The sequence below is a fragment of the Lepisosteus oculatus genome, chromosome 3 (genome assembly GCF_040954835.1).
Source record: "Lepisosteus oculatus isolate fLepOcu1 chromosome 3, fLepOcu1.hap2, whole genome shotgun sequence".
Taxonomy (NCBI): domain Eukaryota; kingdom Metazoa; phylum Chordata; class Actinopteri; order Semionotiformes; family Lepisosteidae; genus Lepisosteus; species Lepisosteus oculatus.
Window position 1 is genome coordinate 69,124,696 of NC_090698.1, and position 24,371 is coordinate 69,149,066.

At 51.3% G+C, this 24,371-nt stretch overlaps 2 protein-coding genes and 1 non-coding gene across 9 annotated transcripts; 2 read left to right on the forward strand and 1 right to left on the reverse strand.

The window, feature by feature from the left end:
- Positions 1-2,628: 2,628 nt before the first annotated feature.
- On the reverse strand, positions 2,629-8,156 carry LOC102682622 (uncharacterized). Of its 3 annotated transcripts, none has more exons than XM_069187452.1 (5): positions 7,808-8,156; positions 6,800-7,017; positions 6,248-6,414; positions 4,358-5,520; positions 2,629-4,086 (listed from the first exon to the last, which is right to left on the reverse strand). In XM_069187452.1, exons 2-5 carry the CDS (start codon positions 6,996-6,998, stop codon positions 3,705-3,707), a joined length of 1,911 nt encoding a protein of 636 aa, XP_069043553.1. In that variant the 5' UTR covers positions 6,999-7,017; positions 7,808-8,156; the 3' UTR covers positions 2,629-3,704. The 3 variants fall into 3 exon arrangements, with proteins under 3 accessions (XP_069043553.1, XP_069043550.1, XP_069043552.1); XM_069187449.1 differs by having other exon boundaries at positions 7,751-8,156; XM_069187451.1 differs by lacking the exon at positions 7,808-8,156 and having other exon boundaries at positions 6,800-7,736.
- On the forward strand, positions 6,372-23,303 carry nop56 (NOP56 ribonucleoprotein homolog). 5 transcript variants are annotated; one of them, XM_015363190.2, is made up of 15 exons: positions 6,372-6,428; positions 7,696-7,788; positions 11,166-11,213; positions 11,367-11,502; positions 13,352-13,441; positions 13,893-14,007; positions 14,282-14,449; positions 14,781-14,979; positions 15,776-15,963; positions 16,345-16,496; positions 17,928-18,028; positions 18,688-18,836; positions 19,497-19,618; positions 20,308-20,463; positions 21,220-23,303. In XM_015363190.2, the coding sequence occupies exons 4-15, from the start codon at positions 11,500-11,502 to the stop codon at positions 21,454-21,456; spliced, it is 1,680 nt and encodes a 559-aa protein (XP_015218676.2). In that variant the 5' UTR covers positions 6,372-6,428; positions 7,696-7,788; positions 11,166-11,213; positions 11,367-11,499; the 3' UTR covers positions 21,457-23,303. The 5 variants fall into 5 exon arrangements, with proteins under 5 accessions (XP_015218676.2, XP_015218683.2, XP_069043549.1 ...); XM_015363197.2 differs by lacking the exon at positions 6,372-6,428 and having other exon boundaries at positions 7,757-7,788; positions 11,288-11,502; XM_069187448.1 differs by lacking the exons at positions 6,372-6,428; positions 7,696-7,788 and adding an exon at positions 10,904-10,965.
- LOC138237906 (small nucleolar RNA SNORD57) lies at positions 19,795-19,861 on the forward strand. Its single transcript, XR_011189226.1, has one exon. It is a non-coding gene; the product is annotated as a small nucleolar RNA SNORD57 (small nucleolar RNA).
- Positions 23,304-24,371: the final 1,068 nt, after the last annotated feature.

Genomic DNA, 24,371 nt, shown 5'->3' on the forward strand with positions numbered 1-24,371 from the left:
AATCATTTTGTGACTTACTGCTACAATTAATAATTGTCCCAGTAAATGCACAAACCCTTACATTTATTGGTGCCTCGTAAGAAGATGCCTACATAAGGCACGATAAAACCGACCGTTAAAAGTATCAGTCGTATGCTCACTAATACAAATGTATTGACTGAAAAGTGCAAAAATTATTGTTTTATTGCCGTCCAAAGGCTTTGGGGGGCTTCTGTATGTTTTCAAATCTTGTTCCATGGGTCTTTTGAGAAATTATATAGCATAATCTTCAGATCGACTAGCTAGCTGGTCATTTGCAAACATTTTCATATTTGTATTTAGGGTTCCAAATCTCAGTATTATGATGTTATTTCACAGTGACATGGTCCAGATGTTCAGAATCATCAATGAAATACCTAGAAAGTAATTCAGAAAGACACATTTTTGATTCTGGCTTAAACATTCAGTGCTTTGAATCTTCACACAATCTCACATCCTTCTAGCCTTTGTGCTGGTCAGTTTTCATTTAGTTTTACTTGCATTACCACAGCATATGTTTGTAATTTGGGCACACAAGAATACATCATCTCCCAGAGATTCAGGTGGGTAGCTGCGTCAGCATGCGTAGGCTGCAAAGGAACAAGTAATAGGTTTATTCCATGCTGAAAAAAAGAAGAAAGAGAACACAACGTTTCGGCCGTGGAGCCTTCTTCAGGTGTCAGGTGTCAGGACACCTGAAGAAGGCTCCACGGCCGAAACGTTGTGTTCTCTTTCTTCTTTTTTTCAGCATGGAATAAACCTATTACTTGTTCCTTATCTCCCAGAGATGGCTTTCATAATCAAATACAGAATATACCACCCATTTAGCATTTCCTGATTTCCTGTTATTGCTTGTATAGGATTTCTTATGAAATCTTTGTTGTTTACAAATGTCTAGCTTGCTAAAACCAGCTGCACTCTACAGTTGTTTTTTTCTAGGTGAAAAGTACTGCAGTGAGGTTTCTGGTTTTTCAATGTACTGCAGGTCCAAAGCTTTATTTTGTATAAGCTGTCTTTAAACACATCCAGTAGGTTGCATAGACACAACCTCTATTTGTATAAAGCTGTGCTTTCTCCGACAATGGTCTTAGATGTCTGATAATCTTTTACGACTTCTGCTTGCAATTTGTTTTTAAAAATGAAAGTTTATTTTGCAGGATCATGGCTCCTTTACTTAACACTTTACCTTCTGTTATCTTCTTTAGTTGCCCAGAGGTCTGTCTCTGCCTCTTGTTCTTTTTACTTCAGTTTCCCGTCAGTGCTCGAAGGCTGTCTCATCCCACTTGGACTTCCTAAAGTGAGAAACTGTTTTAAAGAGATGTGAGCTTTTTTCGCGTCCAAAAAAATGAGCTTTTGTTCCTATCAAAAGTTTGTTTCTCCTGGTTTTGCCAATCTAAATCTGTCTTTGTTGTTTAAACATGACCTGTTCTGTCTTGGTAGGATGGAAGGCTCCGTGTGAGGGGCTTTCGGTGTGTGGTAAATTTGAAGTTACTAGGACTAAAAGACTTTATTTTTCCTGGAATCAATTTTTTTCCCATTGAAAAGAATTTCCATTGCCATCGGAGTTGGGCTGCGTACTGCATAGCGCTGTGACCTGTTTTGTGCTGTTACTTCTTGTTGTGAGTTGTGAGAAAATCCTATTGTTCTCAGCGTACTGTACTTTGCCTCTGAGCTGTTCACCCTGCACCATCTCAGTCATATAGTATTAATTTTAAAACATACTGCTGCTCAGGAATCCAACCAGAAAAGAACAGCTACTTTCTGGGACTTGACGAAATGCCCTACACTGACTCGTCTTTTGGTCTTTTAGTCTTGAACAGAGAAGGCATACCGAAGGTTTGTGTGAGCACTGATCAAGCCATCCTGCCATATTATAAAAGACAACACTGTTTCAAATCTTAAGAATGTTCCCCATGTGTCCAAGTGTCCTCGGGTTCGAGGTTCATGTTGTTTAATCAAGAAACAGCTGATGAGATCCTCAAATCAATTACCTACTTACGAAACTGGCTCGAGGGGCCAAATGACCTCCTCTGTTATGTTCATATGCTCCAAGTTAAGTTCTGATGTTTTGAGTGTATCCTCTAATAATTGTTTTTCCCCAACCCTGGTTTCACTTTCGCGCCGTGTGACACATCCTCTTGAACCTGCCTCGGTGGCGTGCCTTCACAGAGTGGGTGAGTGTTCGGGGAGCTCACTAAAAAACAGGAATTTCCAGTATGACTTAAACAGAGGAAGTGTTAAATGGTTGGATGGAGTTATTTGGAATAGAGATGTAAAATCTAGTGCATGACCTGAGCTGGAGATTATGCGGATGACAGTGTCTGTTATTCTAATGTAAGGGATGTGTTTATAAACAAGCTCTATATTCTTAAAGAGGTCATGGCACCTCTGTTCTCTAATGGAACTGGAACAGAGTTCTGTAAGTGTCAAGTGTCGCCTCAGCCTAGTTCACAGACATATCGACGCATGATTAAAGAAGACTGCGGGATCCTGGCTGTACTTTGGGATCTTGAAAAGTGGAGCTACATGTATGCTGTTAACCTATATGTAAACTTGCACCTCTAATAAGTTTTTATACATGACAGAAAACAAAGTGAATGAAAGACAGAATACTGGAGAAACCTCATTTGGTCAGTTTGTGTTTACTATTGTGAAATCTTCAGTATCAGACAAGCCATTAATCATTATCTATCCATCATTCTTAAACCACTTCATATTGTATTCCACCCATTTTATATATATTTACTGTATAGAAAATATAAGTATAATATCTAATTATTATTATTCTAAATAATAATAATATTTTACACCTTAGTCTTTTAAAATAATACAACTAGCTAGTTTGATAACAAAACAAATGTCTCTAACACTCATTTTTACAAATTTAAAAAATCGACACTTTGACGAAATTCAGCAGGACCATTCTCTTATTGGCTCTGCTTGATCAGGAGGAGGTTTAGCGGCAGGAAATTAATAATCATCAATTCCTGCCACCGATAATGGTGACAACCCAAAGCCCTTTATGGACGATTCCAGGAAACTCCAGTTTCCTCCCACAGTCCAAGCACAGACAGCTGGGGTACGTTGAGGTAACTTGGCGACTCTGACCTGTCCTCCGGCTACTGCGGTGTGTGTGCCCTGCGTGGACTGGCACCCCCCCAGGAAATCCCCTGCCCACCGTCTGCCAGGCTGGGCTCTGGCTCACCGCTGGCCTGAGGGCTAACTGCAAACGGATGCATATGCACGATCTCTAAATAACTTCATTAAAACGTCAAAGCTTAATAATGAAAAGATCGCTCCAGGAAATCGACACCGGTCCTTTCAAAGGCGGCCCACTTATCCTGTCGGATTGAGCCCAGGGTCCCCGAGTCCTTACAGGACACCAGTCCTGGACACTCTGGGGCAGAGAGGAGGGCCGCCTGCTGCTCCATCAGAAGACGTGTAAACAATTTAGGACCCCTTCAGGAATATATACTGTACACAAGAACAGTGCATCACTATAACATCATAGAGCAGTGAGCCATGAAGTAAAGAAGTTAAAAATGGTCTCCCATCCTGCCTCCTGCCGTCTCTTTTCCAGTGTGGGAATGGTAGCTGCGACCTGCTTTCCGGAGTCCCGCTCCCCCCCCCCACGCCAGCGGGTCTAGCTCTGTCCACCCTCCGTGTCCCTCAGATCCCAGCTGTCCTCATTTCCAGTGGACGGTCAGCTCGCAGCGCCTTCTGCTGGCCAGCCGCTGTAAGTGCTTGAAGTCCGCGCAGCTGATCCCCCAGCAGCCGCTGAGGTCCAGCACACGCAACAGCGGCGCCTCCGAGACCAGGCGCCGCGCGGTTTCCACGGAGACGTGACAGTGGGCGAGGCTCAGCTCGCGGAGGTGGGGCAGCGGGGCCGAGCCGGCGGCGCCCGGGCGCTGAGCCAGGACTTTCCGGAAGGCCCCGTCCACGCAGCACGGGAGGCCGATCAGGAGGGCCTTCTCCAGGAGCGGGGAGCCACACAGCAAGCCCTCCAGCGCCCCCCGCAGGAGCCCGGGCGCCAGCGCAGGCCGTCTCTGGGGCTGGTCTGGGAGGAAGCTGGAGCGAAAAAAAGAGCAGACGTCAGGGCAACCTTCACGGCCGCAGAGGCTCAACAGCTTACAAGTACCGAAGAAAGCCTTCGGCACCAGTGCCCTCCATATCCGCGGTCGGCGAGAAGATCTTACTAAGCAATCCTCCGCGTTTCATATTAATAGTAAAGAGGAGAATGAACTCTGGGCTGGGCTACACTCGGTGAAAGAGAAGACACAGGGCAGTCTGGGCCTTCAGGGATGTTAAGTGTAGAGGAAGGTGAAAACGGATGTCTTACTTGAGAGTGAGTGAGCGCAGATGAGGGAAATGGGGCATATTCTGGGGCAGTGGTGAAGGAGGCTGCTCTTCGTCTTCGTCCTCCTGTTCCTCCTCCTCCTCCTCCTCCTCGCCCAGCTGCTCGGGGCTGGGGGGCTGGGGGTGCAGCTGGAGTGCCCTCAGCGAGGGGCAGCAGTGCAGGAGCCGGGTGAGAGAGGTGGCACTGTCCAGCCAGAGCCCGCTGAGGGACAGCGAGACCAGGCGGGGCCCGGCCGCGCCCAGGGCAGGCAGCAGCTCCGCCAGCGAGCCGGGGAACTGCACGCTGAGCTCGGCCAGCCTGTCCCACAGGCCTAGCCTCCTGTCCAGCCAGGCTGCGTCCTCGCAGCTCAGGGACAGAGCCCGGATCTCCGGGCACAGGCGGCCCAGGGACCCCAGATCCCTGCACGTCACCCCGTGAACCTCCTTCAGCCTCAGGGTTATGCACCGGCCGCCCTCTTCTGTGCCCCCAGACCCCTGGCCTCCACCTCTCACCTCTCCCCCTCGCTCCATCAGACTAGAGCCACATCCCTCCCCCTGTCCATCTTCCACACCTTCCGTCTCTCGGCTGAGACACTCCTCCTCTTTGCCGTCAGCCACTTCCTCTTCATTTGCCCCTGAAGAACTCCCTCCTCCTCCTCCGTCTCTCCTCCCTGCCCCCTCCGCGCCCAGCCTCATGCCCAGCGCCCCCTGCAGGGTGGGGAACCCGTGCGGGACGGCGAAGGCGTCGTGCCCCTCGAAGCCCCCCCGCTCCAGGAGGGCGCAGGCCTCGGCCGCCCCCTCGTGGCCGAGCCGCTCCAGCCGGGGCAGGCCCAGCAGGAGGAAGGCCGCACTGCCCACGCTCTCCCTCTCGCCCGCCCCCAGCCCGATGTCCGTGGCTAGGAGGCTGCGCAGCGGATGGTCTGTGCAGCGCCTCCTGCTGGGCAGGTAGGCCAGGTGCAGCAGGGCCCAGGGGGGCAGACCGCTGCAGCAGGACACGTCCAGGTGCTGCAACACCGGGCAGCCCTCCGCCACGGCCGCCACGACGTCCCCGTCGCACTGGCCCCCCGACAGGACCAGGCTGCGCAGGCGGCGGAGACTGGCGGCCAGCTGCGCCAGCACGGCGGGCGGCACGCGCTGGCAGCCGGACAGGTCCAGGGCCAGCAGCTCCTGGGGCAGGAGAGCAAAGAGCCTAAACAAGAGCCAAACCCAATTTCTAAGATAAGACAAGATACGATCACTTGATTGATACAGCTTCTCACATTAGGAATTTGTCTTTTCGCAGACCCCAGCCTGCTCTCCGTGAGACGCACAGACAGGGAGAGAAGCTGGGGGTCAGAGCGTAGGGTCAGCCGTTTATACAGCGCCCCTGGGGCAGCTGGGGTGAAGGGCCTTGCTCGGGGGCCCAACGGAGTAGGATTCCTCTGCCAGCCGCGGGATTTGAACCGGCAACCTTCCAAGCCACAGTGCCACCACTCTGCCCCTAAAAGCTTACAGCACCTGGTATTCCCAGGCGGTCTCCCATCCAAGTACTGACCAGGCCCGACCCTGCTTAGCTTCTGAGATCAGACGAGACGAGACGTGTGGCCGTAAGCGACCACCTTATATCCTGTTTTGTTTTTCCTACCACCACAATCTTGGGCTAAACACACTGTTGCGGCAGGTACAGAGAGATGTCAGTCCCCAGCTGTGGACAAAATCTCAGTTTCATTCCTCATCCAGCAGCAGACGCTCCCACAGTGAAAAGCACCTGAACTCCGCTGGGAACTCAGCTTGGGAATTTCTGCACAGGAAGGGAAAAAGTACCTCCTGCTGGTTCACTAACGTCTGCCAGCAGAATCTTTCCGCCCGGATCACCGAGCCTCTGGTATCGCAGTGCGTGGGGGGTGAGACTGACCTGGCAGCGCAGTGCAATGAGCTGGCACAAGGGGGCAGTCACCAGGCCGCTGCAGGGCCGCAGGCAGAGCCGCCGCAGCTGCGGCACCAGGAGGAGGTGGAGCGCGGCTCGGGACGCTCGGCGAGAGGCGCACACCACCGCCAGGAGCTCCTCCACCAGCTCCCCCGCTGAAAACACACAGGTCGGGAGTGAGAGAGGGGTGTCAATGCGTCACGCATGCGCGAATGAGGCAGCGAGACGTCGCGGGAGAGGGAGGGGGAGTTCGGCGAGACATTACGGGAACACAAGTTTGCAACGAGAGAGACCGAGCCGAGCAGCAGGACGCAGGGAGAGTGAGGAAGAGGGCAGAGAGAAGCAGGAGAGGACAGGAACGCTGCCGCGCAGTCAGACCGCGTGAGAGAAACAGGGCCAGAGGTGGACAGGCAGAGACCCAGAGCCGGACAGTCACCCCCTCCCACAATGCCAGATACAGAGCCGACAGCGTGATCGGGGAAAGACAGGGCAGGCAGGAGAAGCTGGCCGCAGGCTGTCGGACAGGCAGGGGGCGCTCACGCAGCAGGCTGAAGGGGCCCATGACGTAGCGGAAGCTGTAGCTGTCCATGTAGTTCTCGGCGTAGTCCCGGGCCCACAGCTCCCTCATGTTGTCCGCCAGGCTGACGAGGCACAGCCTGACCAGGGTGCGCACCTGCCCTCTGCTCCGGCCTTTCTCGGCCTTCTCCCTCTGCCACTGAGGCCCACGGAACAGTGGCATCTCCGGCCAGCAGGCGGCGCTGTGTCACACAGACTGACTGTCAATTACCGGGAGCAGACCCCCCTCGCCCCCTTAACACTCGCGGTCCGGGGTTCGTCTGTCTCACCTCTATGATGGAGGGGCGTGTGGGGCCACTCTAAATACTAGATGAAGGCTTCCTTGGCATGAGTTAATTGACAGCTCTTTGATTTAGAAAACACCTTCCTCTCTCCATCAGCTGTTGAAGCGCTCTGTACCGTGCTTCAGTCAAACTGAACCCTGGACTACCCACGCCTACGTGTCTGAGGGGCATCTCCAGTTGTACGCTTTGAACTTCGTTGAACTGTACGCTTTGCCACCCCCTGTCCTGCCATTTATGTCGCTGCTGACTGCGTTTAAAAATAAAGATTTGTTTCGTGTTCACGGAGGAGAGATTTCTGCGGTTTCTTACCACACCCCACGTACAGTAAGCCCAGGAAAAGCACACATGAGCCTGGTAACTAGTCCGTATCCAGGTAGGAGGTATAGGTGGTCCCTAATGTTCCTCAAACCAGTTATTACATCTGATATAATGTCGCAGAGTGTCGAGGGAAGCAGTCTAAATCTCTAACCCAGCAATACATGTTAACCCCTGTATTAATTAGGAATTCAACAGAACGCCTCCTGTAATAAAACTTACATTTGTATCGCGTCTGATTTATTTTGTTTCACGTCACAGGTCCGTTTTAAAACACAGAGAACATGAGGGGCGAGACAAGACCTTGATTACACACCTTTACAGGGGGATCTTGTCTCTGGAGAGTCTCCAAACGTAAGTGATCGCGTCTCACCTCCTCGCCGACCCAACCGGTGAACACAAAGCTCTTCCGGGCACGCCTTCTTAAACCTGTATAAGCTGTCCAGGTTTATGACATTTTAACCGTGCCGCTATATGCTGACGGGAGCTCCGGAAGAGGGGTTTGAGAAAACACGGGCGATGACAGCGATGGCGAAACTATGTAAAAAGTCACGTCCCGTAGAGAAGTCAGTCCGCGCTCCTCCTCTGATCCAGCAAGACTGTTCCGCATCCCACATATCCTCCAGGAAAAGATGCACACTAAACGGGAGAAAAGCGAGAAAGCAACCGCACCTTTTTGATCTGAACTCATTGCAGTACCGCCGCGTCGTTTTTTTTTTGTGTGTTTGTTCTGTGTATTTATTTCAATACCCCCTGCTTGCTACACGTTGAAATTCAAACTCGATGATTTGCCAGTGGTGACCACAATGCAGTTTCCAGGAGCGTGGAACGGCATTTTCTGTTCTTTTCCAGCTTTCTTGCGCGTTTTCCCCCAAACTGAACATTAATTTATTTGACTTTGGAACAGCGCAAACAGCAGACCATATAAATACCCGTGTGTGTCTGACTGGTAACTTGCTCTCTGCTCTATCGCAGCTGTAAGGATTCATTTTGTAGTGACCACTCTAATAAGCTTTTATTGATCCACATGAAATCAGAGGGGAACTCTGGGGGCTGACGAGCTGGCCAATGTTTAACACCGAAGGCAAAAGAGAGAAGAAAAGTCGCAACAACAGTGAGAAGTGTAGGAGTCGAGCAGGACGGATTTAATCACACAACCGGAAACACCCTCCGTTACCAAGGGGATAGTTTCTGTTCGCTCTGTACACATTATTCCAGGGACTGGCTGCTGTTGTTTGAAGTGTCTTGGGTCAAAGTGCTTTTCGATTACAGATCTCAAAGCGGGGTCTTCTGCAGGGTTAGGGTGAGGTATGGTTCCATTATGAGCAGTCAAATGAGAGTAAACTCATTCTTTTCTGAATGACATATACTGGACAATGGTTTTTCTGAACGTCATTCACAAAACTTTCCACTTCGTTCAAATGGCAGTCGCCTGAAATTCACCCCAGCCTCGTCAGAATTCTTAGCAATTATCCGGCTAATTAGGTATTTAGACCAGCTTCGTAACTGAGACCGTGAGGGGAACAAAATCCGGAAGACACTACATTCATCAGGAACTGAGTCTGAGGCCCCTGGGTTAGAGGGCAGTAATGCTTGTTGGACTGTTGACTATAGTTCCAAAAAACTGAATATATTTGTTCTTTGAGCAAAGTATAATGCACTTTTAAGACAAGAAGGTAGAGTGATGTTACCAGATAGGGGACAGGATGGAATGTTTTAAACTTACACCGAAAGATATGAGTTCATGAATCAGTGCTTACAGCCCTGTGCGAGTAAACATGTAGTGCTGTAATACTGCAGCTGTTCACTGGTGCTCCTAACAGACAGACACTGTAAACAGCTGAGCTGCTGCTGCTCTGTGCACAGGTGTCTTTCCTGTTGTGATATAAATTCTCTAACTGGGACAGTTTTATACATTTGCTCTCAAATCTTGAAAGAGATTAATGGTATTACACCTAGCATCAATTTAAAGTTTATTTTCATTCTGCTCATACACAGGTGTATGGTATAACGAAATGCTATTTAGCTAGCTCAGTCAGCAGGGGATTGTGGGAGTGTGGACCAAGCTACCCAGCCATGTGGTTGAAGCGGACGCCTTGCTTCTTTCTGGAAACAACTGACTGAGACCCTTGGGTCAATTACCTACCACCAAGTGAATGGTGAACAGCTCCTCTCATTTGTAATCTGTTTTATGTCCCAATGTTCTTAACCCTGTGCACAATTTTACTCCCATTCAAATACCCGGTATCAACCTGTGCAAATTTCACAACTTCCCTGATTCACGTCTGCCGCCTGAAAAGTAACCGAGTGGACCTCCCCAGAAGAGAAATGACCGCCCGTGTCTGTTCATGCTTAAATCTATCACCTGGTGGGAGCTGTTCAGAGCAGACTCTTAATGAACGAGTAAACGTTTTTTCCCTGCCGAACAGAGAAGAAAGAAAACACAACGTTTCGGCCGTGGAGCCTTCTTCGGGTGTGAGCAAGCTGGTTTAGTAAGAGAGGGCCCAGGGCCAGGCCCAGGGAGGAAGAGAAGGAATGACGAAGAGATCTAGAAAAAGATTTGGAGGAGGGCATAGTGGGTCGCAGCAGGTTTAGGTTGAAGTAGTTCAGGTGGCTCCCTGCGTCAGCGGGTATAGGCTGCAAAGGAACAAGTAAAGGTTTATTCCCCGCTGAAAAGAAAAGAAAGAAAAGCCCAACGTTTCAGCCGTGGAGCCTTCTTCAGGTGTAGGCAGGGCTGCATAGCTGCAGTACTTCAGGGCCGGAAGAGTTCTTGTTTTCCTGCCCCTTGACATCTTAAGAGACAGATAAGACTTTATTGATCCCGAAGGGAAATTGATGTGTTACAGCAGCCCAAAACAAGCAAAACGAACAGACATCAGGATAGACAAAAAATTAGAATACGTACAGTAATAAAAAATAAATATAAAATAAAATAAATAAATAAAAATGACCAAATTGAACTCATTAATTGCTTAATTAGAGGTGCTGGAGCCTCTCTTTGTCCTTAAGAAGTTGGGTTTGAGGGTCTCTCTAACCTGCGGGACAGTGGCCTGTGAGGACAGGGGTGGGTGCCCCCAGCCAGCGGGCCAGGTGTTTACCCAATGAAACAGAACATGCAGTGATTGCATTCGTCTAGAAAGCCGTGGGATTGCGAGGAACAATCAAGCCACACAGAGGCTCATCAGATCAGATCTTATCCTGTTTCCCAGGCGTGAAGTGATCAGACAGCACACGGCTCGCCCTCCCCTGGATAAACGCCAGTGCGTCACAGCTCCTGCTCCCAGGCAGGGGGTAATGGGGGCAGAGTTTGTCACGCGAGGGGTGACAGCTGTGTCTGCAGCGGGGACTCACTCCCGCACGCCGTCAGCCACGAGTCCAGGCTCACGCCCACACACACCGCGGACAAGTGTCCTGGACGTCCAGTCACCTGCCAGCATGGCTTTGGACAGTGGAAGGAAACCAGAGCACCTGGAGGAAGCCCCACATGAACACGAGGAGAACATATGAACCCCAGACAGACAGCACCCCAGGGTGGGCATTGAGCCCCTGTGCTGAGAGCTAGCAATTACTTTATTTATTATTATTATTATTATTATTATTATTATTATTATTATTATAGGCAGTAGGCAGTCTACAAACACACCAATCAACACACGAATTGGAGCTGCAGGGAAATACGTTTTGTGCATCTGTATGCTTTGCTGTGTGTGTGACTTTCAGTTGTCTTTCAGAATTAAGACTGCAGAAAGAGACCGGCGTCCTGGTGGAATTTCAACCAGGTGCGTGGTTTTTTTTTAGTGTTGCATATATTCAATTTTTTAGCATAGGATCTGTCCAAAATCTCGCTCTTCAGTCAGGGCGAAAGGATGTGACGGTAAACGTACAGCAGATGGCGCCATGGAAACCCATCTCTCCACCCTCCCCTCCCCCAGCTCTTGTTCTCGCGATACTTCGAAGAGCCAGGGGGCGGGCTCGGGCACGAAAGCGAGGTGGGGCGGCGCGCAGAGCACCTTGGGAAGGAGAACAGGCAGCACGAGAGGACGGAGCTGCGCCGAGGGAACAGCAATGGTAAGACTGCACGTGTGGGGAAGAAAATAACTTCACTGCGCAGACCGAGTCAGCAGGTGCTTTTCAGTGAGGCAATACAGTGGAGGTATTGCTTGTGCGAAGGAACTGACGGAAAATACGTTTTCTGGCTCTTTAGACGTAGCCGGCGGAGATGCGGGTCACACGCAGTCTGGAACAGTGGCCCCAGTCAGGGTGTTGCTGTTGCAAAGCAGTACTCGGTAGCGGTGTAATAAGTAGTATGAAATAGCTGTATCTGTGGGAAGTTACATATGGATGAAAAAATCAATATTTTTTATCAGATTTCTGCAGATCTTCGGTTAGTTGCATGCTAGCTCACAGCTGCTCGGGGCTGCAGCTAGGCCCCAGGAACAGAAAACGATATCTGACGCGGGGCACGGGCCGGGGAAGTCACAGTGCTGGGAAAGAGCCGCAGTTAAAACCCCTGCACCGCGCGCGCTCTGGAGCCCGGCTCGTGCTCGGAGCTGGCGCCGGCCCACGTGTTGCCCTCTCGCTCGGGAGCGGCGGTGGCGGGGCTGCTGCTGCACCATCCTGGGCCCGTCAGGGCTGGAGAAGGACCTGGGGTACGCAACACGAGGCGCTTGTTGCGGGGGGGTTCTGGCGCGGGCCTCCGTCCCGTCGCCACGTGGTGGGGGGGAGCGGGGCGCGCACGTGGCGACGCGGACCCGAGCGGTTTCCTCTGAAGCGCCTCCAGGGGCGAGTTTCTGGTACAATTCCTCTCTTCCCCCCCCCAAAAAAAACCGAATGAACCGAGGAGTGTTTTCATGGCGTCTCTCGGCGGTGTACGATCCTGACAGGCAGAATTCAAGCCTCTTTCCCGGGGTCTGAGTGCGGGGGTTGAGCACGCCGTGATGCCGGACCCACGTGGTTCCGGCGCGGTGCGGCCATGAGAGAGAGGCCTTACAGAATGAAATAGTTCGCGCTTTTCTTTTTTACACGGGAAAAACCTCGCTGTCGTTGGACTAAAAGCGCAGTGCCCTCTGGCGACCGCGGTGCTACTGGGAAATGACAAAATGGGAACAAGTAAAGGGTTATTTGCTGCTGAAAAGAGAAGTTACGTTTCGGCTGTGGAGCCTTCTTTGGTGGCTCCGCGGTGAATCGATCTTCTCTTTTCAGAAGGGAACAACCTTTGCCTTGTTCTTCTGCAGCCTGCGCATGCTGACACGGCTGCCTACTTGAATGACAAAATAGTCTTCCTTTCTGCAGTACCTCTGATATCACGAGGAAGGGGATGAGTCCCGTTAACACGCAGCATGAACACGCATTTGTAGTTTTTTGTTCTTATGTTAATCAGTAGTTCTTCCGCTTTCTGTCCCGGTCTCTTTTGATGTGGATCGTGTCTTGACTCTGTAGTACACCAAGGTGTCGGTTAATACCGACAGTTTGTGTTGGAGGACTCCCCCTGAGATCTGTCACCATGAATTACAGCTCAATCCTGCGGCTTGTCTAGGCCTCTGCGCGCCCTCCTGTACAGATAGGCAGCGGCTGTCGCTGCCCTTACAGTGCTTTTCATCTCCAAGCTCTTCACCGGGGAAGTAAAGCAGAGACGGGGGTTTTAAAGGCACGCTGCTGCGTGGTGTAATGTGGAGCAGGCTGGTCTTGCACTTCGTTATTTCCAGGGTGCGTCTGAATATAGAGGGGAGGTGATTCACACTGAGGTTCGCAGCCCAGCTGGGAGATGCGCTGGCGGGTCAGAAGGGGGCGCCAGACCTGCTTGTTCCAGCGAGTGTAGGGAGATGTCAGGAGCTCGGACGGAGCCGGGACACCGGTGCTGCTGCTGCTGCCTGCTGGCCCGTGGCGTGTGGCCTCACCCCCGGCCCTCTCTCCGCAGGTGCTGCTACACGTGCTGTTCGAACATGCGGCGGGGTACGCGCTGTTCGCCGTCAAGGAGGTGGAGGAGATCGGCATGCTGCTGCCCCAGGTGAGGCCCTGCCCTTTGACCCCGCCCCAATCATAATGACACTCGGGTGAGGGTGTTTGTCCTCCACATGTAGCCTGAGACTGTCATTATCCATGGGCTAGAGACCACTGCAGTGCAGCTCTGCCCTGTGGTCGGACACATACCCTTGTTCTGTGCAGAAAATGTTGCTTGTGGTTTTTACCATAACTGCTTACTGCATGACTCATGGGTGTGAGGGGCAGAGGTGTTGGGTAGGATTTCAGATTTATAAAGCACTTAAAGTAGAAGGTTAATGTTTGCGGTCAATTTTAGCATCCCTGGTGTTCTAAAGTATTCGGCGTCAGGCTTTTAATGTTCACAATTAAGGATCCAGCAGCTGAGAGCCCCCTGTACAGCGTGCTGAGTTCCCAGGGCTTGTGTGACTTGCGATTTTAAATTCCGAGATGTTTGCACGTGTGTTTTCTGTCACCAGGTGGAGGAGAGTGTGCTGAATCTGGGGAAGTTCAGCACTGTGGTGAAGCTGGCGGCTTTCTCTCCTTTCAAGTCGGCCCAGGCGGCACTGGAGAACATCAACGCCATCTCTGAGGGTGAGGCGGGGAGTGCCGTGTGAGAGTGATCAGGGAGACTTGAAGGCGGCGAGGGGCGGGGAGAGTCCGTGCCCAGATGTGGTGATGTTTCTGTAATCTGTCAATCCCCTGATGACCACGTGATGTCAAAACTACAAAGCTGAACATATGGGCTGTTTTTTTTTTTAATGTGGGACCCCCGTTTCCTCACTGTGCCTCCTCTGTGTGTGTGTGCGTGCCTGCCTGGTCTATCCAGAAGCGAGTTTCCTCACTGTGCCCCCATGTTCCTGTGCAGGCGTGGTGCACGCTGACCTGAAGCTGCTGCTGGAGACCAGCCTACCGGCTGCTGGCAAGAAGAAGAAGGTTGTCCTGGGGGTGGCGGATGCCAAGATTGGGGCAGCGCTGCAGGAGGAGCTGGGGCTGTCCTGCCAGGCCGGGGGGGTTGTGGCCGAGATCCTCAGAGGTGAGATTTCCTGGACAGTCTTATCTTCGTACAGCCTCACAGGAGCAGACGCAGCATTTAAAAGCTTGGTGCTTGGTCTCTAGTGCTCCAGTACAGCGTAGCCTGTGCTGTAGAACGTAGACTGCCTGATTTGTGGTGATGTTCCAATCATACTGATCCCACTGATGCCTTCATACTGAAAAACTGAACATTCGGGCTGGGCTGTGCTGTGCTGTGTCAGCGGTGCTGGATAAGACCCCTTTCCTCCTGTGCACATCAGCCCTTCTCCTTGCTGCTCTCTCTCCCTTGCTCATGGCCCCACGGCCGCCGTTTCTGGCTCTTGTGCCTCCAGGGGTCCGGCTGCACTTCCACGCCCTGGTCAAGGGTCTGACCGCCCAGTCCGCCTCCAAGGCCCAGCTGGGCCTGGGCCACAGCTACTCGCGGGCCAAGGTCAAGTTCAACGTCAACAAGGCCGACAACATGATCATCCAGTCCATCGCCCTGCTGGACCAGCTGGACAAGGACATCAACACCTTCGCCATGCGCGTCAGGTCGGTGTCCGCCTCCCTGGGCAGAGGAGCCAGTGAGACTAGGAAGGGGTTGTTTCTGATTTTCCCAGAGGCCTTACCCTGTTTGGGGGAAATGTTGAAATATGTTAGGCTGTAACTGGGCCACGGGCTCCGATTTCTTTCTAGCTTCTCGGGTTGACGCCATTTGTCCAGGTTTAAATCGTTGAGATGTCCGATTCGTGCAGATGCAGGGGGAGGCGGGGTTGGAATGGCCGGGCGTGTGCTCGTGTGCTGGTCTCAGCTCTGCCCCCCCGATGCCCTCCCAGTGCTTACCACAGCCAGCGTCCCTCCAGCGCTGTCTGTATAGGAAGAGGAGGAAAAGCGAGACTCCCGCGCCCCCCCCCACACGGAGCAGGACTCTTCCTGGCCTCTCCTGGGGGGGGAGGGGTACACCTCCTTCCTGAGGAGGCCTGGCCTCCGCGCTCCAGGCCTGCAGGGCTTGTTTCACACGGGTGGGTGGGGGCGTGCTCCTTTCCGGGATCAGCTGCGTTTGTCAGTCTCGGATTGTTGCGGGAGCCCGTTGCAGGCTCTCGCGTGAGTAGTATTTTTTTTTGCTTTGTTCGGCGTTGCTATGCTAAGTGTACCAATACATTTTTGAAGCAGCTGAGAGACCTGTGAAGGAGATTAATTGGTAATGACTTTAATATTGTGGACCACATGATGTAGAGAAACGCATGCCCCCCCCCCTTTGCACCTTGAGGACAGGAGATTACTGCGCTAGTTTTTGTACCCGAAAATGTTTATTTTTGTTGTCCTGACTCCCCTTTGAACCGTGCAGGGAGTGGTACGGGTATCACTTTCCAGAGCTGATCAAGATCGTGACCGACAACTCCACGTACTGCCGCCTGGCCCGGCTCATCGGCAACAGGAAGGAGCTGAGCGAGGAGAGCCTGGAGGCGCTGGAGGAGGTGGTGATGGACAGCGCCAAGGCCCAGGCTATCCTGGAGGCCTCGCGGAGTTCCATGGGTCAGTACCCAGAGTACCTCGGGGCAGCGCTGAACACGCTTCGTGCGGCCCGTGTACATGCTGCTCTTGCAGGAGGAGGACATAAGGGATGTTATTCCTGAAATCTGTCAATCCACTGATTTTCTCCGTGACTGACAGACATGATTCTGATGTGTCCTTAGTCTTGCCGCATACCTTTTTGATTCTCGGTGAGGAAACTCTGTGAGCTTTTCTTGCAGGGTTGGTGGACCCGCTTTCAGGTTCAGTAATGATCATCTCCCCTGAAATATTTCCTGGAGGCTTGTTTTGTGGTTTAATCCTTTCTGTAATTCGCATAGATTACCAGGCCTGCTGTGTTCTGTCCTGCTGATGGGTGCTGAGCTCTCGTTTCGCTTCTCTCAGGGATGGACATTTCCCCCATCGACCTCATCAACATCGAGAGCTTCTCCAATCGGGTCATCTCGCTGGCCGAGTACAGGAAGGGGCTGCAGGAGTACCTTCGCTCCAAGATGAGCCAGGTTGCCCCTAACCTGGCGGCGCTCATCGGCGATGTGGTGCGTCACTCTTCCCGGGCGACTCTCCCGATACTGTCCTCTCTGGTGCTCCAGCTGTGGTTGCATACCGGTACTATACTACCTGTGCCGTTACACGTGAACTAACGGCACATGGTTTACTAATACTTACCTCGCATGAGGATGGGTTTTCCCTTTCAATGCCCTGGATTGATCACTGCTTTGTGTACTGCTGTATGGCCCAGTAGTTGCACTTTCTCTGCATTCCAGAAGTCGGTTTGAATCCTGGCTTGCGAGTCCCTTGTTCTGAGCTTCGGCAGTGGGAACTGCTGGAGCACCATTCCTCACAGGTCAGGCCCCATGCGGGTGTTGGCTTTTCTTCTAGTACAAGCCCTTTCCCGCATGTTATTCTCAAGGCATGGGCCTCTCTCTTGGATTAATAGCATTTTGTCACGGGTTGTTTCCATGGCCAGGCTGACACAGGTGTCGCAGACCTGTTTTAGCTGTTATACATTCCCCTGTCTGAGGGCACACGTGATGTGATACTTGAAATCTGTCAATCCACTGACTCAACTGTGATGACGGACCAAGGATGCTGATGTACCCTTCTCACAGAGCGCTAGTCCTTGTTCTTTAACCCAGTCTGCTTGCCCACTTCAGCTCTCTCATTGGAGGTTGAAGGTCTTTTTGCTAATTGGAGTTGAGTTGTGATTCAGGAGGAAACCAGTATCTCTCATTGATCTGCCATGTTTTAGGGAAGAGTTTGTTGTAGAACAAAATTTGCGATGCAGGGCACAGCACTTAAATTGTATTTGTGATGGAAGCCCCAGAAATCGCAGGAAGCATGCAAAGCTCTAAATGAAAGCTTTAAAACACTTGATCGCCCTGCAGCTCACAACTGGCAGCCCACTGAAGCTCAGCAGTGAGAGCCTGGTCAGTACCTGCTGGGGGAAAACTAAGGTTGCTGCTGGAAGAGGCATTAGTGGGGCCAGCAGGGGGCGCTCACCCTGCGGTCTGCGGGGGGTCCTAATGCCCCAGTAGAGTGACAGGGATAGAGTACTGTTAAAAGACGCTGTCCTTCGGATAAGACATAAAACTGAGGTCCTGACTGTGGTCATTAAAAATCCCAGGGTGTTTCTCAAAAAGAATAGGGGTGTAACCCCGGCATCCTGGCCAAGTTTCCCATTGGCCCTTACCAATCATGGCCTCCTAATAATCCCCATTTCTGAACTGGCCTCATCACTGTTCTCCTCCATACCGATAGCTGGTGTGTGGTGAGCATTCTGGCGCACTATGGCTGCTGTTGCATCACCCAGGTGGGGCTGCACACTGGTGGTGGTGGTTGGGATCCCCATTACCTGTAAAGCGCTTTGAGTGGAGTGTCCAGAAAAGCGCTATATAAGTGTGATGAATTATTCTTATTATTGTCCTTCTGCATTTCTCAGTCCTCTCCACTGTCCTTTCCTCTGGCAGGTGGGCGCTCGTCTGATATCGCACGCGGGCAGCTTGACCAACCTGGCGAAGTACCCGGCCTCCACGGTGCAGATCCTGGGCGCGGAGAAGGCCCTGTTCAGGTACTGCCAGGGCGTGGCTGTGGTGATGGCAGGCCTCTGGGGCCGTGTGGAGTGACGGGTTGCCAGCGAGTCTGGCGCCCGCGTGATCGTCCCACGCCCCCGCCTACTGAGCAGCCACCAGGCGCTGTGTGAGAGAGGAGCATGATGGGTACGGAGAGTGAGACAGGCCAGGCTGGGGTGCCACGGACGAGTGGGGCTGAAGGCTAATCTGAAAGAGTGCTGTTACTGCAGGCTGGAGAGTGAGACAGTAATGCACACGCACCTGGGGGAGAGTGAGACACTTAACACACGCACCTGGGGGAGAGTGAGACACTTAACACACACGCGCACACATGAGGGAGAGAAGGCAGTGCACACACTAAGAAAGTGAAATGCGCACACCTAAGGGAGAGAAGGCAGTGCACGCACTGGGAGAGTGAGACACTAACACGCGTACACCTGAGGGAGAGAAGGCAGCGCACACACTGGGAAAGCAGGAAGTTAAACTATAATAAGGCAGCCCTGATGAACACGTTGCACTGTGATGCTTGAGTCCCTGTGAAAAGGAGTGTTATGTGGGCTCCTGAGTAAGCTGCCTTTCCGGCGCTCCTCCGTGAGAGTGTAAAGGTGATGCCCAGGGGCAGGTGTGCTCAGAGGGCCCTGTGCTCTTTTGCCTCCAGAGCCCTGAAGACTCGGGGAAACACGCCGAAGTACGGCCTCATATTCCACTCCACGTTCATCGGCCGCGCTGCAGCCAAGAACAAGGGGCGCATCTCCCGCTACCTGGCCAACAAGTGCACCATCGCCTCCCGCATCGACTGCTTCTCCGGTGAGTGGGGGGTGTGTGTGGGCGGAGCGCACCGACGCGGCTTGGTCTAATTGCATTTCAAAATTGAAATGGAAAGGCATTTTCTCGTGACGGCCATTTAAAATAAAGGTTCGGGTTAATTGGACGGACTTGCCGGTGCAGGTGTATTGAGAATAAGTGGAGGCAGCATGTCCAGTGTTTCCTTGTATTCAAGGAGCAGTGTTTAATTGTAGTCACAGCTTCTCCCCCAGATCTCCATACTGCAAGCTCTAGGCTTATTCCTGCGGTAGAACCGAACCATATCTAGTGTCTTAAAAGGTTGGTTTGCTTCACTAGAACGTGCAAGTATCACCCAAGTCAAGAAGCAGCTCCCGTTTGTGTACTAGTTGAGCACCTTGTGGTTCCCTCTTCCATTCAAGCCTGTTTTGTGCTGCAGGCAGGCATGTCATTAAAGACAATAGGGCTCTGCAGACTTTAGCAATGATGCTCAATTTTTCGTCAGCAGTATCCCACCTCTGGTGGATGTTGATAATCTTTACACTGAGCAAAGTCTGTGCACGGATGGGCCCGCCCTCGCCAGGAGGCTGGTGTCCATCCCAGCTGCTGCGTGTGGCTTTCTGTCCGCTGCTGCGCTGTTGCGTTCTGGGATCGTTACCGACCTCGTTTGTGTGTGCCTGCCAGAGGTTCCCACCAGCGTGTTCGGGGACAAGCTGCGTGACCAGGTGGAGGAGCGGCTGTCGTTCTACGAGACTGGAGACGCCCCACGCAAGAACCTGGATGTCATGAAGGAGGCCGTGAAGGAGGTACGGGGGAGCTGGAGTCCCTTTTAAATCGCTTGCACCCCAGAAACGTCTAAACCAGGAACTGCGCACGCTTGGCGATCACACTGGGGCAAAGTTCTGACTGAGATCGGTATATCGGCTCAGAGCTCAAAGTGGCGCCTTGGGCTCGCGCGCCCAGGGAGGGGAGCCTGCAGTGCTGTGGGTGATGACTCGCTTACCCCGACAAACACATGGGGGTACAAACTGATTTAATGAGCCTGACACAGCAGGGCTTCCCCTGGGCTGAGCTGCATGTGAGGCACAGGCGTGAGGAGGAGCAGCGGGCGAGGGAAGGTCAGCTGTGCTCTTCACAGAGTGACGAAGACGCTGCAAGATCCTCCAGTTGTACCATTTCCTGACCTTGGCAGGTCTTCAAGATGGTTGTGCATGTTCAGCAGCTGGGGAAATGACATTGCTCTGGCACTTGTCTCTTAGCCAGGTGCTCCAGACATCAAGTTGGCAGGAATAAAGGGGGGTGCGGGAGTCCCTTTTGTGGAAGGCCAGGAGTTGAAAAGTAGGAGTGTTGATCGTGGTGGGCAGACAGAATCAAGGCTATGGAGACTGTAACTGGTCTGAATTGCCCTGCCTTAGTCTCGCTACACATGCTTTTCGTCCCCATTTGATTTTCCCATCCCTGATGTCCCTGACCCTCTCCTCCCCGTTCGTTGCAGGCGACGGAGGTGGCTGCCGAGATCAAGCGAAAGCTGGAGAAGAAGGAGAGGAAGCGCAAGAAGAGGGAGAAGAGGAAGCTGGAGGCTCTGGCTGCTGCAGTAGATGAGGAAGTTGAGGAGGAAACGAAGGCGAAGAAGGCCAAGACTAATGGAGAGGTGAGAGCCCTGGTGGTACTGCTGTGTTTTCTGCAGAGGTCAAGTGCTCCTGGATGCTTTGACGTCCTGAAACCTCTTGTTCCCTGAAGTGTTGTCAACTAGGACGTGTCTGGGTTAGTGATAAAACTCTAAATTAAAGCACCATTGCTTCGTTACAGAACTAAAGAACACGAAGCTCTGACCTTTCATTGCGGACTCTTTAAATTTAGGCCGCAGTGGGCCTCTCTGATCACCTGCTGGCGGTTTTAAAGACTTCCTGACTCCACACTCCCACCTTGCTGTACAGCTCTGGTTTGCAACATTAGGTGTAGATCTGCATGGGATGTGTAACCAGCTGATTTGCACTATGGAATGAGTAGCTCATTACACACTAGGGTGTTGGCTTTCAGGATTCTGCAGTGGGACAGGTAAGGGATGTTTGGTATTAAGATCTTAACTGGGGCCGGGTTACTTGAACCACAGTGTCCCCTACAGTGACCTCACTGTGGGGATAAAAGCAGGCAATGCAATGAGTCTGATCCAGCAGGAGCCCAGGGTCCTTTCACTGAAGTCAGGTGCTGTGAAGGGTTTAGCCCTTTGTGCGTTGGCTCGCTGGGTTTGTCTCTACACAGTGTCTGGAGATGAATTTTCTGGGAAGTTGTAAAGCCCAGCTAATGCTTCACTTCATTGTGTTCCTGGGCTTGGGGCTCGGTATGACATGCACAGCTTGAGGCTTGTGTAGGTTTCAGTGTAATGACACTGCCCTCCTCTCCCCAGGAGAACGGGGAGCCCGAGACGGTGGTGAAGAAGAAGCAGAAGCAGCTGGTGGAAGAGGAGCCATCGGAGAATGGGGCAGAGGAGGACGTGGCTCCTGCCAAGAAGAAAAAGAAGAAGAGGAAGAGTGAGGCTCTGGAGGAGGAAGAGGAGGGGCAGGAGGTGGTTGAGCCCGAGACTCCACAGACAGACAAGAAGAAGAAGAAAAAGAAAAAGAGCAAAGCCGAGGAGGATGAATGATACCTACCATGTGCCGTCCTCGGAGACTTGACATTTCTTGGCTCGTAGTACTGTACAGTATTTTTTATATTCATTCTCTAGGTCTCGCTTGCTTCTAAGATCCTTTGTTTTGAGTCGGGGCAGGAAAGACCCGGCAAGTCTGAAGCAGTCCTCATCCACATGCCTTAAGAAGCTGTTTTTAAGTTTGTTCCGGGGAGAAGTGGCTGGATTCCCAGGCTTTTCTTCAGAAGCGTTCCTGGGAAGCGACTCCTGTTTTAAACGGAGGAGCTGGGTAAAGTTGCTGAATTACAAACTTACTTCAAAATGTTGATCTTGGAATATGAACCTGTTTGTGTCGGTCAGTTATTATATTTCTGTCAGCTGGACCTTTTGTTACTGTAAGAAGGAAAAAAAAATTTCAAACCCATCTGCTGGCTGTTGGCTTGGTGACACTGCCTGAAAGTGTTGTCCCTCCTTCAGCTCTAAAGCGGCCCATCCCTCCTCAGGTCTTGACTGACTGAAGTGAATGAGGTCTGAGGTTTCCGCTGTTGGTCGCTGGGTCTGAAGGAGGCGCCAGCGGTCCTGCAGCTGTGAGTCGGACCGTCCTGGACTCGTGGGCAGTGTGCAGGGAAGTCACCTGCTCCGGGGCCTGGGATGTGTGGAGTTATCCGGGATTAAATGTTTTTTTGTTTTGCCTCCAGCCTGTGGGCCTGGTATGAGCAGCCAGTGCCTTGATCAGATCTTTGCCTTGGAGCAGTGGTCTCGAACAGTGGGACTGTGGAGATCCTCGTCCCTCGGGTCTCCGCGGTCCCGCATCAGCACAGAGCTCCGCTGCTCGGATCATGCAAAGGTGGTTAAACTTGTGGAGTTGATTGAGCTTCGATTAATTATTAACAAATACTTTTCAATTAATCGTTTGACAGCTAGCAAAAGACAGTAGACTGAGCAGTTCTGTAGGCCGCCGAGTTGCAGGTATGATGGCTTCTGAAGAATTGTTACCGGAGTAAAGCAGTGTGTGTAATGGACATGACAAGGAGTGGCAGCGGTAATTTGAAGTACCTAAAACGCATTGGGGCGATTTGGGTTTTTGAGGGCACCATGGCTCACTCTCCTCCTGTGTGTGGGGTGGCCATACGAGCCAACTGCCCCCCCGTCCCCTGAGACCCCCGGATGTTCCATCTGGGTCCAGCCCGTCCCGCACCTTCTTCAGGCAGCTCCCAGAGCTCTACTGGTTCTGGTTCAGAAGTCTTTTTAACGGAAGGCTTTGCTGGTAAAGGTCTGTATTAAACGGAATACGAACAGTTAATTTTCCTGCCATTACATAATGATGGGTGTTTTTTTTTTCCTGCAGCAGCAGGTTTAAAGGTGTTCGCAGTTGGTAATGTTATGAAGATTAATTGCCACCATGAATTGTAGAAAATTGCCTAATGGAGTACCGTTAATAATCGTTCTTCACAAAGTGTTGGAAGTGTCTTTTGTGAATGAATTGAATTTTGTGCTTTTTAGCGTTTTAGATCTCCCTCATACTCTTCGTGCGATTGGCCTAACAACAAAAATTGAAAATACTTGTTTTTCATGTACTGCATGCACATGTTAAAATTCTGGCTCGGACTTGCTTAGGTTTGTCAGCAAAGAGATCACATGTTGTATGAACAGCTGAGGCAGGTGCCCAGCTGCCAGGAGTGTCTGACATTAACAGGCGCAGGTGAGCTCAGCTCATCTCATCTCTTCCAGCAGCAGGAGATTGCAGGCTGCTGGTTTCTTCTGTATTTGGAAGTAGGACATGTGCTAAAGTGGTACAGACAAGGGAAGAAATGTCCACTGCCACATGGTGTACGGTTTTTCATAATAAACTTTTACCACACAAATCCTGTGTCATCTGTCCATTGAAGCTAGGCTGCAGGATTGGAGCTGATGCACTGCTAACTACAAATGGAAGTACCTTCATAGACTGTGGAGATGCTTCAATTTCACAATTCATATTTCGTGCCCATGTACAGGTGCCTTGTTTTAACTGCAGTTAAGTTTGAGGCTGGTCTGTGGCTCTTGTAACTAATGGCTTGCGTCTTGTTAAGTCAAACAGGTTACTGTCATTCTTTTAAAGAGCTGCCTTTTATGGTTTCCCATTTTGGTTAATATTATTTAGTACCTTGAGGCATGCAATAATCTGGTTCCAGTACCATGAAGACTGATGCACAAACATGGTATTCTGTGTTCCAGGACTTAAAGCTGGTTCTACGGTTCAGTCATATTTTAGCAGAGAGTGGGGGTTAGGTAGTTGGTCATCTTAGAAATGATTTGCACAAACCTTGTACTTCCCAATGATAACTACAGTGAACATATGTGCTACAGTTTCAAGGTGCTATTTTAGCCAGAACTAGTGTATTAGTAATGGCATACTGATCTGTACACTAAACTAGTAACATCTTCAGATTCTGGATTAGAGGTGGTGGGTCTTAATTCTTGCCCTCAAGGATCCCCTTCTTCATTCCAGCCAAGGTTGAGGTCAGTTTTCAGGATGTCTTTTCTCCTTAAATCTATTTTGGCTCTTAAAGGGATCGCAATGTCATTTTTATATTTTGGGGTTAGAATTGGCATTGATGAGTGCATTTCAAACCACAATGAAGGTAAAATGCACAATAATTTGTTAAACCCACAATTTGCATCACAGATTAAATTTCCAGGTACTGTATGTGCAGTGCCATCTTCTGCAATTCAGATTTGAGGCAACAAAATGTCTAGTGACCTGAATGAACTTTTGATCCAATAGAAATATCACTCACAATTTTGAGCCTGTTTTGGGAGATTAATACTAATACCTTAAGTCTGCAATGCAGATCCTGGAACACTTCTGCAGTGAAATGTCTACTGCACAACCTGTACTTATTCACTTGCACATCACATTGTTCATCACAGTGACGAGCAGGAAGGGCTGT